This window comes from Leptonychotes weddellii, chromosome 6 (genome assembly GCF_054177405.1).
Source record: "Leptonychotes weddellii isolate Sample4059 chromosome 6, ASM5417740v2, whole genome shotgun sequence".
NCBI classification, from domain to species: Eukaryota; Metazoa; Chordata; class Mammalia; order Carnivora; family Phocidae; genus Leptonychotes; species Leptonychotes weddellii.
Genome location: NC_138374.1, coordinates 137,122,197 through 137,142,866, shown reverse-complemented (window position 1 = coordinate 137,142,866; position 20,670 = coordinate 137,122,197). Strand labels below are relative to the sequence as shown.

The 20,670-nt window shown below is 40.1% G+C and overlaps 1 protein-coding gene across 6 annotated transcripts in view; it reads right to left on the bottom strand.

Annotated features, from left to right (window-relative positions):
* The window catches only part of ASH1L (ASH1 like histone lysine methyltransferase), a 191,864-nt gene that overhangs the window by 68,156 nt on the left and 103,038 nt on the right, over positions 1-20,670 (bottom strand). For 4 of the 6 annotated variants that reach the window (XM_081825479.1, XM_081825480.1, XM_031029706.2 and 1 more), the window contains one exon: positions 18,075-18,254. The exons of the other annotated variants lie outside the window; for them this stretch is intronic. In XM_081825479.1, the coding sequence (XP_081681605.1) occupies positions 18,075-18,254 (180 nt within the window). The remainder of the gene's footprint in view (positions 1-18,074; positions 18,255-20,670) is intronic. 6 annotated transcript variants of the gene reach the window in all.

The following is a 20,670-nucleotide window of genomic DNA, read 5'->3' as shown; positions in this document are numbered from 1 at the left end:
GGCTGAGCTACCCAGGCGTCCCTTCACCTGCTATTATTAGTTTTAAAGATTTTATTTATTTGACAGAGAGAGACACAGTGAGAGAGGGAACACAAGCAGGGGGAGTGGGAGAGGGAGAAGCAGGCTTCCCGCGGAGAAGGGAGCCCGATGTGGGGCTCGATCCCAGGACCCTGGGACCATGACCTGAGCCGAAGACAGACGCTTAACGACTTAGCCACCCAGGTGCCCCCATTCACCAGTTTATTAAGGGACTGTAACAAACAGAGAAACAGTTTTTAACCAGCTACCTGCCCCCCCAATTCAGCAGCTCATAGGCAGGAGACAGAAATGCCCAGTCTCTCCATGAAACAGGCCTATTATCTTATCTTCATAGGTATGGCCTCAAGGGGTAGGCTTCTAATTAAACACACTTAGACTTATACAGAACATTCCAACCAAAAGCAACAGAATACACATTCTTCTCAAGTACACATGGAACATTATCCAAGACAGATCAAATGTTAGGTCATAAAAGAAATCTTGATAAATTTAAGAAGACTGAAATCATATCAAGCGTATTTTCCAACCACAGTGGTATTAAAGTAGAAATCAACTACAGGAAGAAAACTGGAAAATTCACAAATATGTGGAGATTAGAAAACATGCTACTGGACAACAATGGGCCAATGAAAAAATCAAAAAGAAAAAAAAATCTTGAGGCAAATGAAAATGGAAATACAATCCATCAAAATTAGGGAATATAGCGAAAGCAGTTACAAGAGGGAAGTTCATAGTGATTAACGGCCTACATTAAGAAAGAAGAAAGATCTCAAACAATGTAACTTTACACCTCAAGGAACCAGAAAAAGAATAAACTAATTCTTCGAAGATCAGGCACAAGACAAGGATGCCCACTCTCACTACTTTAATTGGACATGGAACTGAAAGTCCTAGCCAGAGCAATTAGGCAAGACATAAAGAGTATCTAAGCTGGAAAGAAGGAGTAAAGCTGTCTCTATTTGCAAATGACAGGATACTACATTTAGAAAACCCTAAATACGCCACAAAAATTGTTAGACCTGATACATTCAGGAGCTGAAGGATAAAAAAATCAAAATATAAAAATCAGTTGCATTTCTATACACTAATAATGAACTATCAGAAAGAGAAATTAAGAAAACAATCTCATTCTCAGTAGCAGCAAAAAGAATAAAATACATAGGAACAAATTTAACCAAAAAGGTGAAAGACCTGTGCACTAAAAACTGATAAAAGAAACTGAAGAAGGCATCATTAACTGAAAGATAATCCATGTTAAAGGGCTGGGAGAATACTGTTAAAATGTCCATGCTATCCAAAGCAATCTACAGATTCAGTGCAATGCCTGTCAAAATTCCACTGGCATGTTCACAGAAACGGAACAAACAAGCCCAAAATTTGTGTGGAATTACAAAAGACCAAAGCAATAGAAAAATAATAAAAAAGCTGGAGGAACCACACTTCCTGATTTCAAGCTATACTACGAAGCTACAGTAATCAAAATAGTGTAGTCCTGGCATAATAACACACACACACATGAACAGAACATAAGAGAGAACCCAGAAATAAACACAAGCACAAACGGTCAATTAATTTATGACCAAGAAGCCAAGAACATACGAAGGAGAACTGGAGGTCTCTTCAATAAATGGTGAGGAAAGTGGACAGCCACATGCAAAAGAATCAAATTGAACTCCTATCATACACCACACACAAAAATCACCTCAAAAGGGATCACAGCCTTGAAAGGGAAGACCTGAAACTATGAAGTTCCTAGAAGAGAACACAGGGGGTAAGTTCCTTGATGTCAGTGTTGGTGATGATTTTTGGGTTTGACACCAGAAACAAGGGTGACAAAAGCATTTAAAAATAAACAAGTGAGACTACCTTAAACTAAAAAGCTTTTGTACAGCAAAGGAAACCACCAACAAAATGAAAAGGCAAACTACAGAATGACAGAAAGTAATTGTAAATCATATGAGGTTAATATCTAAAATATATAAAGAACTCATATAACCCAGTATCAACAAAACAAATGATCCAATTAATGGGCACAGTATCTGAATATGTCAAAGAAGACATACAAATGGCCAACAGCTACGTGAAAAAGGGGGCTCAACATCAAGAATCATCACAGAAATGCAAATCAAAACCATAATGAGATATCATCTCACACTTGCTAGAATGGCTACTGTCAAAAAAAACAAGAAATAACAAGTGTTGGGGGATGTGGAGAAAAGCTAACCCTTGTGCACTATTGGTGGGAATGTAAATTCGTACATCCACTATGAAGAACTTCATGGAGATTCCTCAAAGAACCACCATATTGCCCAGCAATTCCATCTCTGGGTATTTATCTAAAGAAAATGGAAACACAAATAGGATCTGCATCCTCGTGTTTACTACAGCATTATCTACAACAGCCAAAACATGGAAACAACATCAGTGTCTACTGGCGGATGAAAGGATAAAGAAAATGTGTGTATGTATGTACACACATAAAAACAAGAGTACTATTTAGTCATAAAAAAGAAGGACGTTCTGGGGCACCTGAGTGGTGCAGTTTGTTGAGTGACCGACTCTTGGTTTTGGCTCGGGTCGTGATCTCAGTGTCATGAAGTCTGCTTAAGACTGTCTCTCTCTGCCCCTCTCCCCTACCCTCTCAAATAAATAAATCTTTTTTTCCCCCAAATAAATTAAAAAAAAAACAACAAACTCTCTCTCAAACAAGGATGTCCTGTCATTTGTCACAGCACAGATGGACCTTGAAGCATTATGCTAAGTGAAATAAGTGAGACAGAGAAGGACAAATGCCATACAATCTATCGCATATGTGTAATCTTCAAGAACAACAACAAAACCCCAAACTCACAGATATAAAAAACAGACTGGTAGTTGCCAGAGGCAGAGTTGCAGGGTGGGTGAAATTCGTGAAGGTGGCCAAAAGATAACCAACTTCCAGTTATGAAATAAGCAATTCCTGGGGATGTGGTGCATAGTGTGGGGGCCTCAGTTAATAATAATACTGTATTACATAGTTGAAAGTTGCTAAGAGAGTGGTGGATCTTAAAAGTTCTTATCACAAGGGGCGCCTGGGTGGCTCAGTTGGTTGAGCGACTGCCTTCGGCTCAGGTCATGATCCTGGAGTCCCGGGATCGAGTCCCGCATCGGGCTCCCTGCTCAGCAGGGAGTCTGCTTCTCCCTCTGACCCTCCCCACTCTCATGTGCTCTCTCTCATTCTCTCTCTCTCAAATAAATAAAATAAAATAAAAAAATCCATGGGGGAAATCGGAGGGGGAGATGAACCATAGAGACTATGGACTCTGAGAAACAAACTGAGGGTTTTAGAGGGGAGGGGGGTGGGGAGGGATGGGTTAGCCTGGTGATGGGTATTGAGGGCACGTATTGCATGGAGCACTGGGTGTTATATGCTAACAATGAATCATGGAACACTACATCAAAAACTAATGATGTAGTGTATGGTGACTAACATAATAAAATAAAATAAAAAAAAACAACAACAACAACAGGGTGTGGGAAAGCTTATTTAATTATGACTCAAAAATCCAGAAACACAAGGTGCCTGGCTGGCTCAGTCAGAAGAGCATGCAACACTTGATCTTTGGGTCATGAGTTCAAACCCCATGTTGCGTGCAGAGTTTACTTAAATAAGTAAGTAAAAACTTAAAAAAAATCCAGAAACATGATAAAAACAGAAAATCAAAATGCAAAGTACTATAAACTTTGCATGATAAAAACAATCATTATAAGCAAAGTCCATAGACAAATGACAGAATCCATTAAAATACTATTAGGATTAATAACTGAGTTAAGGAAGGTTGCAGGATTGTAGGATACAAGATCAATATACAAAAATCAATTGTATTTCTATATACTAGCAATAAATATCCAAAAATGAAAAAAAAAATTCCATTTATGGGGCTCCTGGGTGGCTCAGTTGGTTAAGCGTCTGCCTTCGGCTTGGGTCGTGATCCCGGGGTCCTGGGGTTGAGTCCCACATCGGGTTCCCTGCTCAGCGTGGAGTTACCTTCTCCCTCTCCCTCTGCCCCTATCCCCGGCTCATGCTTGCTCTCTCTCTAATAAATAAATAAATAAAATCTTAAAAAAAAATTCCATTTACAATCTTCAAAAGAATAAAATGCTTAGGAATATGCTTAACAGAAGAAGTGCAGAACCTGTACACTGAAAACTAAAAACATTGTTAAAAGAGATTTCAAATGACTAAATAACTAGGAAAATATCCCATGTTAAGAATACTTAATACAACATAATAAAAAAAAAGAATACTTAATACTGTTAGGATTGTAAAGCTCCCCCCCCAAATTGATATACAGATATTTTTCAAAAGCCCAGCTGTTTTTGCAGAAATCAATAAACTGATCCTGAAATTCATCTGAAAATATCAAGGGATCCAGAATTAGCCAAAGTTGGGAAAAACCAGAACAGCCAAAGTTAGAGGAATCATATTTCCTGATTTAAAATTTTCCACAAAGCTACAGTGGTTCAACATAATGTGCTACTGGGATAACCACAGACATGTGGCCAATAAGCACAAAAGAAAAATGACAAACTGACAAAACATATTTGCAATTTATATCACAAAGGGCAAATTTCCTTAATGTATAAGGGCCTTTTATTTTTATTTTTTTTGAAGATTTTATTTATTTGACAGAGAGAGACACAGCAAGAGAGGGAACACAAAGAGGGGGGAGTGGGAGAGGCAGAAGCAGGCTTCCTGCGGAGCAGGGAGCCCGATGCGGGGCCCGATCCCAGGACCCTGGGATCATGACCTGAGCCGAAGGCAGCCGCTTAACCAACTGAGCCACCCAGGCGCCCCTATAAGGGCCTTTTAAAAATCAAGGGGGAAAAAGAAAAGACTGGTAAGCTGAGAGAAAAATGGGGAAAAAAAATAAATTCACAGAAAAAGATAATTAAATGACTTGCACATATATGAAAAGATCCTCAAAAATTTCACTTATGAGAAAAATGCAAATTAGAACTCCCTGGAGATAACATTTCACACTTATCACATTGGTAAAAATTTACAAGTTTGACAACATAATTAGGGCTGTGGAAAAATAGCCACTCTCAGATATTTCTAGAAAGACTGCAAAAGGATACAACTGTAATAGAAGCATAATCAGGCAATATTTACAAAATTATATGTACACTTACTATTGAATTCAGTAACTCTACTTCTCCGAACTTACCCTGAGGATAGATCTCTAAAATATCAAACAATATAGGGACATATTGGGTATTATTTCTTTTTATTTATTTATTTATTTAATTTATTTGAGAGAGAGAGAGCACAAGCGGGGAGGGGGCAGAGGGAGAGGAAGAAGCAGACTCCCCACTGAGCAGGGAGCCCAATGTGGGACTCAATCCCAGGACCGCAGGATCATGACCGGCGATGAAGGCAGACGCTTAACTGACTGAGCCACCCAGGCGCCCCTGGGCATTATCTATAGTAGGAACCATTAGGAACAACTGAAATGCCCTTTTCCTGGCAGGCTGGTTGGATAAACTACGATGTATCTACACACTCAGTTATTATGAGACTATAAAAACTGTATTTTGAGATGTATAAAAATGTTCATAATAGCATTAATCATGATAGCAAAAAAGTACAAATAACTCATGGGGCGCCTGGGTGGCTTAGTCGGTTAAGCATCTGCCTTCGGCTCAGGACATGATCCCGGGGTCCTGGGATCGAGCCCCGCATCGGGCGGGCTCCCTGCTCAGCAGAGAGCCCGCTTCTCCCTCTCCCTCTGCCCCTCCCCCTGCTTGTGCCCGCTCTCTGTGAAATAAAATCTTAAAAAAAGAGAGAAAAGTACAAATAGCCCAAATGTCCACCAATTGACAAATGGGTAAATGAAATGGGGTACGTGGTATATCCAACAACGGAACATTATTTTGGAAGAAAAAGGAAATGATACATATTACAGCATGTATGAACCTTGGAAACAATATGCTAAGTGAAATAATGAGTCACAAAGAAGCTGATATTATATGATTCCATTTATGAAATGTCCAGGAAAGTTACATTTACAGAGACAGAAAGTAGATGAAAGTAGATGAGAAAATTAGGGGAGATCACTAAAGTATGTGGAGTTTCTTTTTGGGATAATGAAAATGTTCTAAAATTGACTGTGGTGATGAATGTACAAATCTGTGAATATACCAAAAGTCACTGAAGTGTATATATTAACATGGGTTAACTGTATGGTATATGAATTGTATCTTAACAAGGGCTTAGGTTTTCCCTGAGCTCAGAGACCTGAAGAAGCAGACTCTTTCTCTTTGCTGCTGCCCTTGAAGAAGAAAGCCACCACTGAGCTCTGCAACTACAAGAAAATTAGTATGAGTTTGGAAGAGAATGTCGAGCCTTGGATGAGATCGTAGACGCAGCTGATACCTTGATTCAAGCCTTGTGAGACACAGAGCTGAAGTGCCCAGACTCCTGAAATTCTGGGGAAATTATCTGCGAGATAATAAGTGGGTGATGTTTTAAACTGCTAAGATTGTGGTAATTTTGTTACACGGTAGTAGAATATTAATACACATGGGTGTGTGCACATATATTTTATAGAAGATTTCCAAATTTAATTCCTTTTTAAGGGTAAATAATATTCCATTGTATGTATAGAATATAATTTTTTTGTATTAATTTTTTTAAAAGATTTTAATTATTTGAGAGAGAGAGTGAGAGTGAGCAAGAGAGCACAAGCAGGGTGAGAGGCAGAGGGAGAGGGAGAAGCAGACTCCCCGCGGAGCAGGGAGCCCGATGCGGGGCTCGATCCCAGGACCCCAGGATCATGACCTGAGCTGAAGGCAGATGCTTAACGACTGAGCCACCCAGGCGCCCTATTTTTCCTTCTTAACAGCCCCTGACCTCTTTCCCGCTGGGTCCAGATGGTGGTCTGCAGTCCATTACCACACCTTCCCCAGTCAAGTGCATGCACAACCCAAGCTTGGCCAACTAGATGCTCCCTCCGTGGATATGAATTTTTTTTTTTTAAGATTTTATTTATTTGCGAGAGAGAGAATGAGAGACAGAGAGCATGAAAGGGAGGAGGGTCAGAGGGAGAAGCAGACTCCCTGCTGAGCAGGGAGCCCGATGTGGGGCTCGATCCCAGGACCCCGGGATCATGTCCTGAGCCGAAGGCAGACGCTTAACCGACTGAGCAACCCAGGCGCCCCGAGAATATAATTTTTTGAAGCATCTTAGATCTTGTTATTTATTAGACTATATTAAATCTTGTTCTCTGTTAAGCCTGTCAGGCCTACATTAAGAACAGTCAAGTCAGAAATAACAATCGTCATGAAGTCACTTTACTACCACTAGAGGGGGATAGAGCAACACAGCTGCTGCCTAGTTAACGGCAGCTGCAAACACATTTTCCCTGGCCATGAACATGGGACAGTGAAGCTTCTATAAAAGAGAGCAGAATGTCAATGTGATGGTCGACTCCCTCCTAACCCATCTCCATTCCTAAGTGGAAGACTGAGCTTTAACACATCATGATTTATAATTTCCGCAAACATACACAGTGATGGCCTGATGGCTCTACTCCACATTAGAGGCCAAATCACATGTGGAGAGTTCTTTAATCCTTTCTGTTAATGCCTTCTTATTTGCTTCTTTTATAAAAACAAGTAACTTCCGAATATGGTTGTTGACAAGTATCATTTATTATTTAAAAAAATGATTTTTTAATTTTCTTATAGGAAAGAAAGAGGCAAGAAGAGCCTGTTATTCTTTAATCATGATGTGAAACTACAGAAAAAGAGAATAGGAAACAGGATTTAGAAGACAAATGCATAAAAAGTACTTATAAATGTATGTTTCTGGGCACACAAAAAATAAAGAAATAATTTGTAACATCGGTAACATAAAAGGGGGATATGAGCTTTATAGGAGTACAGCTTTTGTATATAACTGAAATTAACTTGGTATCAATTCAAATTACATAGTTATATCTTTGGGAAGTTATATGTAATTTCCATGGTAACCACGGAGAAAATAGCTACAGAATACACCCAAAAGGGACTGGAGGGAATCAAAATGTGTCACTTTTACAAAAAGATTAAGCAGAAAAGAAGACCGTAATGGAGGAGATGAGGGTCAAAAAGCTGTAAGACATAGGGGAAATAACAAAATGGCAAGTGTAACTCCTTCCTTATTGGTAATTATTTTATTTATTTTTTTAAAGATTTTATTTGACAGAGAGAGACACAGTGAGAGAGGGAACACAAGCAGGGGGAGTGGGAGAAGGAGAAGCAGGCTTCCCACTGAGCAGGGAGCCCGATGCGGGGCTCGATCCCAGGACCCTGGGATCATGACCTGAGCCGAAGGCAGACGCTTAACGACTGAGCCACCCAGGCGCCCCAATTGGTAATTATTTTAAAGGTAAGTCGATTAAACTCTCCAAACAAAATGCACAGAGAAACAAAATGGATAAAAAACATGATTTAACTATACATACTGTCTATAAGAGACTCACTTTATTTTTTTAAGGATTTTATTTATGTATTTTAGAGAGAGAGAAAGCACGCTTGTAGGTGTGAGCAGGGGGAGGGGCAGAGGGAGAGAGAGAACCCAGACGTGGGGCTCAATCTCAAGACCCTGAGATCATGACCTGAGCCGAAATCAAGAGTTAGATGCTCAACTGACTGAGCCACCCAGGAGCTCCAAGAGACTCACTTTAGATCAGGAAACAAACAGGCTGAAAGGAAAAGGATGGAAAAAAGATACTCCAAGTAAATAGTAACCAAGAGAGAGCAGAATGACTATACTATAGTATCAGACAAGAGAGACTTGAAATCAAAGACTGTTAGAAGAGACACAGGAGGACAGGGGAGCTTGGGTGGCTCAGTCATTAAGCATCTGCATTCAGCCCAGGTCATGATCCCAGGGTCCTGGGATCGAGCCCCGCATTGGGCTCCCTGCTCCGCGGGAAGCCTGCTTCTCCCTCTCCCACTCCCCCTGCTTGTGTTCCTGCTCTTGCTGTCTTTTTCTCTCTGTCAAATAAATAAATAAAATCTTAAAAAAAAAAAGAGAGAGAGACACACAGGAGGACATTAAATATTGACAAAAGTCCGTTCACTCAGAAGCAGTAATCATTATACTCAGCAAACATCAAAGGACCCAAAATGTATGAAGGAAGTATTCACAGAATTGAAGGGAGAAACAGACAGCTGTACAGGAATAGCTGGAGCCTTTAACTAATTTCAGTAATGGTTAGAACAACCACACAGATCAATATGGATTTGAACATTACAAACCAATTAGATCTAACAGAAATATAAAGAACACTCCATGCAACAACAGATTACATAGTTTTCTCAAATGCACACAGAAAATTCTCAAAGATAGGTCATATATTAGGCCACAAAATAAGTCTTAATAGATTTAAAGACTGAAATTGTACAGAATATTTTTTTCTGATCAGGAAATCTGGAAAATTCACAAACGTGTGGAAATCAAACAACATATATATATATTTTTTTAAGAATTTATTTATTTATTTGACAGAGACACAGCGAGAGAGAGAACACAAGCAGGGGGAGTGGGAGAGGGGGAAGCAGGCCCCCCGCCGAGCAGGGAGCCCGATGCGGGGCTCGATCCCAGGACCCCGGGATCATGACCCGAGCCGAAGGCAGACACTTAACGTCTGAGCCACCCAGGCGCCCCTCAAACAACATATTCTTAAACAACCAAAAGGTCAAACAAGAAATCACAAGGGAAATTGGAAAGTATCTGGAAATTAATGAGAATGAAAACACAAACAACCAAAGCTTATCTGATACAGTAAAAGCAACAGTAAGAAGGAAATTTATAGGTAAAACACACATACATTCAAGCAGAAGATCTCAAATCAGTAACTGCACAATCCACGTCAATGGTACAGCCTCTGTGCAAGAGTTTGGTGGTTCTTTAAAAAACTGAACATACAAGGATCTGGCAATTTCACTCCTAAGTATATCCACAAGGGACTGAAATCAGGGACTTGAACAAATACACCTCTGCCAGTCTGCTGCAGCATGAGTCACAAGACCCAAAACGTAGAAAGAGCCCAAGCGTTCCTCAACAGGTGGGAGAGTAAACAAACTGTGGCGCATGCACTCGATGGAATGTTATACGGTCGTGCAAACCAATGACGTTCTGACACACGCTACAACATACGTGAACACTGAAGACACTATTAACGAATCTAGACCAAAAAAAGCACAAATATGGTATGGTTTCACTTACATGGTACAGCTACGAAAGGCAAACTGATAGAAACTGGAAGCACATCAGCCATTAGAGGCTGGGGTGTGGGGAGTTACTGCTTAATGGTTAGACTTGCTGTTTGGGGGAATGAAAAATGTTGGAGGGCGCCTGGGTGGCTCAGTTGGTCAAGCGTCTGCCTTCAGTTCAGGTCATGATCCCAGGGTCCTGGGATCGAGCCCCGCGTCGGGCTCCCTGCTTCTCCCTCTCCCTCTGCCTCTCCCCGCTCGTGCTCTCTCTCTCACTTTCTCTCACAAATCAAATCTTTAAAGAAACAAAGAAAGAAAAGAAAAATGTTGGAAAAATGGTGGTAAAGACTGCACAACATTGTGAATGCAATTAATGACACTGAATTGTACGCTTAAAAATGGTGAAAATGGCAAATTCTGGTATTTTACCACAATAAGAAATTTCAATAATAAAATATAACATAAATACATAAATTCATATAAAATTTATGTGATATAAGTATTTATACTTATGTGGTAAAAAGTAATGTAACATACCAAAAACTATTAACTTCTACACTTAAAATAGGTTAATTGTATGGTACGTGAATTACATCTCAATAAAACTGTTTAGAAAAAGATATCCAAAATATATAAAGAACTCATAGAACAGTAAAAAAACAAACGATCCGATTAAAAAAATGGGCAGAGGATCTGACCTGAATAGACATTTTCCCAAAGACATACAGAAGGCTAACAGACACATGAAAAGATGCTCATCACTCATCATCAGGGAAAAGCAGATCAAAACCACAATGAGCTATCACCTCACACCTGTTAGAATGGCTGTTACCAAAAAGATGAGAAATACAAGAAATAACATGCTGGGAAGGAGTGGAGAAACGGGAGTCCATGTGCACTGTTGGTGGGAATGCAAACTGCTGCAGCCACTGTGGAAAAGAAAACAGCATGGAGATTCCTCAAAAAATTAAAAATATAACTAACCATATGATCCTGCAATTCCACTTCTGGGGTATTTATCCAAAGAAAATGGAAATATTACCTGGAAAAGATATCTGCACCCCCATGTTCCCTGCAGCACTATTTATAATATATGAAAGCAACCTACATGTCCGTGGATGGATGAATGGATAAAGAAAACATATATATAAATGTAAATGTAAATATATATCTATTTACAATGAAATATTTTTCAGCCATAAAAATGAATGAAATCTTGCAATTTGCAACAACATGGATGGATTTTGAGGGCATCGTGTAAGTGAAGGAAGTCAAACAGAGAAAAAAATACTGTATGATTTCACTTATATGTGGAATCTAAAAAAAACCCAAAAAAACCCCAAACCCAAAAAACAAAACACCAAGCTCATAGACCCAGAAAACATACTGGTGTTGCCAGAAGCAGGGGTCTTTGGGGGCCCAGGATGGGTGAAATGGGTCAAGGGAGTCAAAAGGCCCAAGCTTCCAGTTATATAAACAAACTAGCCATAGGGATGTAATGTCATGTAGAGCACAGCAACTACAGTTAATAATGCAAGATTGTATATCTGAAAGTTGCTAAGAAAATAAATCTTGAGGCACCAGGATGGCTCAGTCAGTTGGGCATCACACTCTTGATTTTGGCTCAGGTCGTGATCTCAGGGTCGTGAAATTGAGACGGCTCTGCACTCAGCGGGGATCTCCTTGAGATTCTCTCCCTCCGCCCCTCCCCCACTCACCCATGCTCTCGCCCTCTCTAAAATAAATAAATAAATCTTAAAAAGAATAGAATAGAAAAGGAAAGGAAAGGAAAGGAAAGGAAAAAAAGAAAAGAAATCTTAAAAGTTCTCATGGCGGGGAACCTGGCTGGCTCAGTGAGTAGAACATGTATCTCTTGATTTTGTGATTATGAGTTTGAGCCCCATGCTGGGTGTAGAGATTACTTAAAAGTAAATCTTAAAAAAAAAAATTCTCATGGCAAGAAAAAATTTTGTAACTACGTATGCTGACAGAGGTTAAGTAGACTTATTGTGGTGATCATTTCACAAATATATACAAATATTAAATCATTATGTTGCATACCTGAAATTTACATGATGTTGGATATCAATTATAGCTCAATAAAGATAAAATGATTTATTCATTTATTTGAGAGAGAGAGAGGGAGAGGAAGCACCAGCAGGGGGAGGGGCAGAGTTCGGAGAAGCAGACTCCCCGCTGAGCAGGGAGCTGGATGTGAGGTTCGATCCCGGGACCCCGGGATCATGACCTGAGCCAAAGGCAGTTGCTTAACCAACTAAGCCACCCACGTGCCCCAAAGATAAAATGATATAAAAGAAAACCTTTACTAGGGTTACTTTCATTTTCTAAGTGACAGAAATAAAAATCAGATAAGCTGAATTTCAACCTAGTTTACCTAAAAATGATCTGTGTGACCTGAGTCATTTAACCTTTTATTAGCTTCAGTACTCCCATCAATATACAAAGTATATAGTTCAACAGCTTCATTTTATTCATAAAGTTTCATTTTTATGATTTCAGAGAAACTAATACTCAAAATACTCTCACCAAAATACTCAAGTCTGAAGTTCAATCTCCAATTCACTTGATATATATCTGATTTAACATATTCTTTTAAATTCCTTTTAGTAATACAGCCTTTTTATAACTTCAAGAAATACAGACAAACATAAAATAAGAAGTGCAAACTCCACTTCCCTGTTTTAAATCCCATAGCCTAGAGTGGTCGAGTAGGCGCAGGAACACCCACCCTTCCTCCCACGCCCACATTGCCATCCCCAGAAGCTGGGAACATGCAGAAGGAATTAAGGTGTCTTATCTGTTGATTTAGAGATGGGGAGATTATTCTGGATTATCTGGGTGAGCCCCATATAATCACAAGGAAGCTTATAAATGAAAGAGGAACATAAAACAGGCAAAGTCAGTGACAAGAGAATAAGGTTGAAGTGATAAAATGGGAGGACTCAATCTGTCATTGCTGGTTTTGAAGACAGAAGGGGCCCCAATCCAAGAAATGTGGGTAGCCTCTTGAAGCTGGAAAGGCAAGGAAAAGGATTCTATTCTAGAGCCACCAGAGGGAATGCAGCCTTGCCAACACCTTGATTTTAGCCTAGAGAGACTCAGTTTGAACTTCTGACCCCAGGAACTGTAAGATGATAAATCTGTGTTCCTTCAAGTAACTTTTTTTTTTTAAAGATTTTATTTATTTATTTGAGAGTGAGAATGAGAGAGAGAGAGAGAGCATGAGAGGGGGAGGGTCAGAGGGAGAAGCAGACTCCCTGCCGAGTAGGGAGCCCGATGCGGGACTCGATCCCGGGACTCCAGGATCATGACCTGAGCCGAAGGCAGTCGCTTAACAAACTGAGCCACCCAGGTGCCCCTCCTTCAAGTAACTTAACTAACTTGCTAGAGGAGGCACAGAAAACTAAGCAGGTTAACCTCTGTTAGTAATCTGCTGACTGTATCACTAGACATTCTTTGGTACCTAAATAAAGGTATATTAATAATGCAGGTTTTCTTAAACCAAGGAGTACTGTCTATAACACTTGTTTCTGGTATTTTCACTAATGACATCATTATCCAACCAGGAATACAAAATAAAACACTGGGATCATCACTGACTCTCGCCCTGTCCTTGAATTCATACCATCTACCCAATCTTTAATCCCTTTCAATTTGAACATCAACATTTTCTTTTTTTTTAAAGATTTTATTTATTTATTTGACACAGAGAGACACAGCGAGAGAGGGAACACAAGCAGGGGGAGTGGGAGAGGGAGAAGCAGGCCCCCCCGCTGAGCAGGGAGCCTGATGTGGGGCTCGATCCCAGGACCCCGGGATCATGACCGGAGCTGAAGGCAGACGCTTAACGACTGAGCCACCCAGGCGCCCCATAACATCAACAGTTTCAAGAGCCCACCCTTTCCAACACCCTGACACTGCAATTACTCTATTTCATGGTGTATATATTAGTTTCAGGTGTACAGTACAGTGATTCAACACTTCCATTATCACCTAGTGCTCATCATGACAGGTGCACTCCTTCCTCTCCCATCACCTATTTCCCCTGCTGCCCCACCCACCACCTCCCCTCTGGTGACCATCAGTGTATTCTCTAGGGTGAAGAGTCTGTTTCTTGGTTTGTCTCATTCTTTTTCCTTTGTTTTGTTTCATTTCTTAAATTCCATGTGTGAGTGAAATCATATCCCCTCATAACTTTTTAAAACCTATGATGATTTACATACAAAAGAGTAACTCTACAATTTCTTTGTACCATTCTGCGGCCCCAAAACAAACTGACAGAGCACGGAGGACTTTTGGGGCAGGGAAATCATTCTGTGTGATATTACGGTGGTGGATACACGTCATACATTTATGAAAACCCATACAACATATAACACCAAGAGTGAACTCTAATGTCAACTATGGACTTTGGGGGGATAATGATGTGTCAACAGTGTAGGTTCCTGATCATAATATATCTAACACTGTGGTGCAGGATGGTGAAAGTAGGAGAGGCTGTGTGGGCCAGGGGTTGTACGCAAACTCTTGTCACTTTATATTAATTTTATTAACCTAAAACTGCTCTAAATAATAATAATTTTTTTTTTTTTAAGATTTTATTTATTTATTCATGAGAGAGAGAGAGAGGCAGAGCGAGAAGCAGGCTCCCAAGGAGCAGGGAGCCCGATGCGGGCTCAATCCCAGGACCCTGAGATCATGACCTGAGCCGAAGGCAGATGCTTAACCATCTGAGCCACCCAGGCGCCCAATAATTATTTATTAATTAAAAACAAAACAAAGAAAAAAACCCAAATTGCTACAAACAATAACCAACCAGCCCACAAAAATATACTGGCTTCACAGTTTGTAAGAATGTATACATGTATCAGTCTGATCAGTTTCTTCAAAATATTCCAAAATAAACCCATTGTCTTCCTCATTTCTAAGAGGTGAGTAGCTCGTTCTTACATAAACAAGGGGAAGGGAGAGGGAAAGGGAGAGGGAAAGGGAGAGAATCTCAAGCAGATTCCCCACTGACCACAGAGCCTGATACGGGGCTTGATCTCACAGCCCTGAGATCATGACCTGAGCCAAAATCAAGAGTCGGACGCTAACCGACTGAACTACCCAGGCATCCCCTGATGAGAGACATTTTAAAACACTGATGTGGTTGAAGATACTGATCTTTTGACTCACAGTCTGACTTTATTATTAATCTCCTTTTTTAAGGGATTTAATTCACAAAAAGTACATTAGTACAAATAGAAATAAAACTTGAACTTAAAATTTTTTAGTGGAAAACTGACAAAAAACATTGCTTAAAATTATAATTAAAATAGCTCTTTCCAAAATACATTTCCATTTTCTCATTTATAGTTACAGAATGCTAATTTTTTTTTAGGCATCATCATCTGAAATATTAACCATTATTTCCCAGCCTGATGTGGCTGAAGTGTGGTTCCATGATTATGTTCTAGCCAGGGACTATATTTTGTAAGCTTCCTTTCTTAGTCAGTTTGGGCTGCTGTAATACATTAATGGGTGGCTTAAAAAACAAATTTTTTTTTCTCACTCTTATGGAGGCTGGGAAGTCCAAGATCAGGGTTGAATTCCAGTGAGAACACTCTTCCTGGCTTGCAATGCCACCTTCTTGCTACTCCTCACACAGTGGAGAGAGATCATCTCTCTGTGTTTCTTCTAAGGATACTAATCCTATTCACCAGGGCTACCCCCTCATGACCTAATTACTTCCCAAAAGTCCTGCCTCCAAATACCATCATATCAGGGACTAGGGATTCGAATTATGAATTTTGGGGTCGGGGATGGGAAGACACATTCACTTCATACTGTTTCCTTGCAAAGAAGCTGCATGCTTTTTATACTCCCTTTCTTTTCTGCTTTCTAAAATGATGACCTTATGGCTGAACTCTAGCAGCTATGTTGGAATAGCAGGTAACCACAGAAATGGAAGCTTAATGCTGAGATGGAAGAACAGAAAGAAAGGATTCTAGATCCCCGAAGATACTGTGAAGTTCCCACATTAACCCTGAAGTGTGTACTTCATAACGTTTTTTACATTAAAGGAAAATGAATGTCTATCTTCTTCAAGTCTTGGATATTTGAGAGAATTTCCTATTATTGGGAGCTGAAACTAATAAGCTTAACGAATAAAACATTTTCATGATCCAAGAAGCAGGAATAGAGTACAAAGAGCTTATGTGGCATCTACTTCAGTGGCAAATAAATAGAAAATCTTTTTTTTTTTTAAGATTTTATTTATTTGTCAGAGAGAGAGAGAGAGAGAACACACAAGCAGGGGGAGTAGCAGGCAGAGGGAGAAGCAGGCTCCCCGCTGAACAGGGAGCCCAATGCAGGGCTGTAACCCAGGACCCTGAGATCATGACTTGAGCTGAAGGTGGACGCTTAACCGACTGAGCCACCCATGTGTTCCAATAGAAAATCTTTTCAATGCAAAATAAGGTGCTGTGGTTTACATAGAGATCACTTTAACCACATCAAGTAAGATATAGCTCTAAAATCTAATCTTTCCTCTTTCAATTTCACTCTTTCTTGCCAAAATTCAGACCCTCATGACCTTTTGAGGGACACTGCGTTTCTGCCATTAGTCACCCCCCATTCATTTTCCGCTCTGCTGCTAGAGTTCATCTTATAACACATACTTGCACTCTTCCTTTCCTAAAAATATCCTATTTAATTTCCTACAGCTTAACGAGGTAAATATCTTAGAGTCCGTTAGGTCCATGGTTTTGTGATCCCTATCATGCAATGCTTATTTTCCACAACACCACTACATTTCAGAAGCACTGAAAAATTTTTGCATCCTGTATGTGCCTAGGACAGGCTATCCTCTTTAACTGGAATGCCTTTTTCTACTTTGCAAACTAGTATTGAACTTCTAGAACCTAAATCAACTGTATTCTATGAGATACCTCTTACTCAGTGACAGGTGGTATCTCTTCAGGCTCTACACACACATATATATATATATATATATGTATTTTAAAAGATTTTTTATTTATCTATTTGAGAAAGAGAGAGAGAGAGAAAGTGAGCGCACACAAGCAGGGGGAGAGGCAGAGGGAGAGGGAGAAGCAGGCTCCCTGCTAAGCAGGGAGCCTGATGCGGGGCTTGATCCCAGGACCCTGGGAACATGACCCGAGCCGAAGGCAGACGCTTAACGACTGAGCCACCCAGGCGCCCCCAAGCCCTACATATTCTTAAGAGCACTTCTTCAGCTGTACCTTCCCAAGGGAAGAGGACGTTCTTACAAGAAGTATATTTTACTCATCTGACAAAGTGTCTGGAAACAAGAAACCACTCAATGAATGAAGAATGAATGCAGAAAATCATCAAGGTCATTAGATATACACACATAGTGCCATTTTTCTCATGTTTAAGAAAAAAGGCACCATGAGAATCCAAACTACAGATATATAATTTAGGCAGAGAGAAGATAAAGATGAGGGAAGATACTGAAATTAGTGTTATACTATGCTAACTAACTAGAATTTAAATAAAATACTGAAACAAACAAAAACCAACCACCCCAGAAAAAGATCTGAGAAAATAATCAGCCCCAAACAACACAGTGCAGTATCATGAGAAAAGTGAACACCAAGGTGTTTGTGCTGAGATTCATATTTGTGTACATTACACTTGTGTACATTACACTTGTATCCTGTTTTCTGATACTCAAAAGTGTTTTTTCAAACATGGAAGGATAATAGGTCTGTAAAGCATGTCAGCTGATAGGTAATACTACTTACTCTGTAGTTTTGTAAACGTCAGAATACAGCCCTGCTTTCTGATACTTCTTCTTTGGGGGACGTGGGGCCTTCTTTTCCCTTGGGATGAGAGAAAGCACAGGCTGCAAGGTATTTTCAGGTTCGGGAGGCTTGGCTGGGGTTTCAGGAGGACTGGGAATCTCAACTGCTGCTTCAGTAAAGCTAGAAAGACAAGTTTAAAGGAAATGTTTATTATTGGCTATTTAAAGAACAAGACAGCAAGTAAAACACAAGGTACGGGACTTCCTCATCTGACTGTGATGGAGTAACAGATACCAGACTTGTCCTCCTGACAGAAACTATTAGAAATATAGTAAACTACTATAAACCTGGAGAAAGTTTATGAAACACTTAGCAGACACTGGACAATAGGACAGCACTGTGATCCCTGAGAAAACTGAAAAGAAAAAAAGAAAGAAAGAAAAAAAATAAGAAGGCGCCTGGGTGGCTCAATCAGTTTCGAGTCCAACTCTTGATCTTGGCTCAAGTCTTGATCTCAGGGTTGTGCATTCAGGCCCTGTGTTGGGCTCCACGCTGGGTGTGGAGCCTACTTAAGAAAAAATAAAAAGAAAAATAAAGAAATAAAATTAAAAAAAATAAGAATAGTCCTATAGCAGTTTCCCTTTGTAGGGAGGATGATGGTGGAAGGAGGAGAGCCACAGCAGAGAACAGCCAACGTGATGAACTGAGCAGAAAACAGAGAGGTTGAGGGCACTGGGACTGTTGGGGCAGAGTACTGGAGTGGAGAAAGCCACAGAGGAAAGTAATTCTAGAAATCTGTATGGGCCTCCCATAGTACACCGCTAAATGCGAGGTTGTGCACAGGCAGGGTGAAATTCTAGAAGGCTGGACAAAGAACCACCAACCTACTGTATGTTGTAACCTGAACAACTCCCAGAGCTCATACACGATGGCAGGTGATTCCACGAGGCAGAGTGGAAGGACATTGTCTAATAGTAGGGCATTCCACAGATATCCCAGAGGGGAATATCACTCATTTCCATATAGCTCAACTATTCCTAGAATAAAGACCAGCACTAATAAAACTTAAAAACAGTCTTGAAAAGAATCTAAGCCAAACCACAAGTAACTTAACTGCCCACCAAAAAACCCTGAACATTTGGAAAAGAACAAAAACCACACACAATTGTGCGACATTTACAATGTAAAGAAATTCACAGTGAAAAAAACCCAAAGATTAATGGCCAAATATTTTCCAAATTTGATAAAAAGTATAAACTCAAAGTTCCAAGAAGCTAAACAAACCATAAACAATATAAATTCAAATAAAACAAGGCATATCATAGTAAATTGCTAAAAACTACTCAAGAAAATTTAAGAAGCGAGAGGACAAAATACACAATGTATACAGGAGTACAAGAAGAAGAATGAGTGCAGATTTCCTGTCTGAAACAATGCAAGCCAGAAGGCAAGGATATAACATCTGTAAGTACTAAGGGAGGAGGAAGGGGAGAAGGAGGGGAAGGAGGAAAAGGCCTGTTAAAATAGAATTCTAAGTCAGTCAAAAACATCTTTAAAAATTAAGTTGAGGGGCGCCTGGGTGGCTCAGTTGGTTAAGCGACTGCCTTCGGCTCAGGTCATGATCCTGGAGTCCCGGGATCGAGTCCCGCATTGGGCTTCCTGCTCGGCAGGGACTCTGCTTCTCCCTCTGACCCTCCTCCCTCTCGTGCTGTCTCTCATTCTCTCTCTCTCAAATAAATAAATAAAATCTTTAAAAAAAAAAAAAATTAAGTTGATTCCTGGGGCGCCTGGGTGGCTCAGTCTGTTAGGCATCTGCCTTCGGCTCAGGTTGTGATCCTGGAGCCCCACGTCAGGCTCCCTGCTCAGGGTGGAGTCTGCTTCTCCCACTTCTTCTGCTCTCCCCCAGCTTGTGCTCGCGTGCTCTCTCTCTCTCTCAAATAAATAAAATCTTAAAAAAAAAACTAAGCCGATTCCAGTTCTAGGCAAAGATGGAATAGATACTGAGACTTATCGTTCCACTAAGTAAAACTAAAGACCCTAGAAATTATATATGACACAAACATAAGCAAACAGACTGGCTAGGGACCTTGCGACCGAAGCAATGACATGTCAGGGAATTTCCTAGATAGTCTTTCACTACTGAGTATGAGGCAAAAACAATAAACTGTTTCCCTAATATTATGGACAAGGAAATTGTCTGCTCTCATCATATATTCAGCATCAAAGAAAAAGTTCTAGCCAGTGCAAAAAGGTGAGAAAAAGAAAAAATCCGGAAGAGTCAGTTCTCTAATTTAATTCTTTTTCAAGACTGTTGGGCTGTTTGGGATTCCTTTAGATTCCTGATGAATTTTAGGGTGGGTTTTTCTATTTTCATAAAAAAACATCACTGGGATTTTGCACTGAATCTGTAGATCGCTTTGGGTAGTTCTGGTATTTTAACAACATTAGGTCTTCCAGTCCATGAACACAGGCTGTCTTTCCATTTATTCACGTCTTCTTTCATTTCACTAAACAATGTTTTGTAGTTGTTTTTTTTTTTTAAGATTTTATTTATTTGAAAGAGAGAGAGAGATTGAGAGAACGAGTGGGAGGAGGG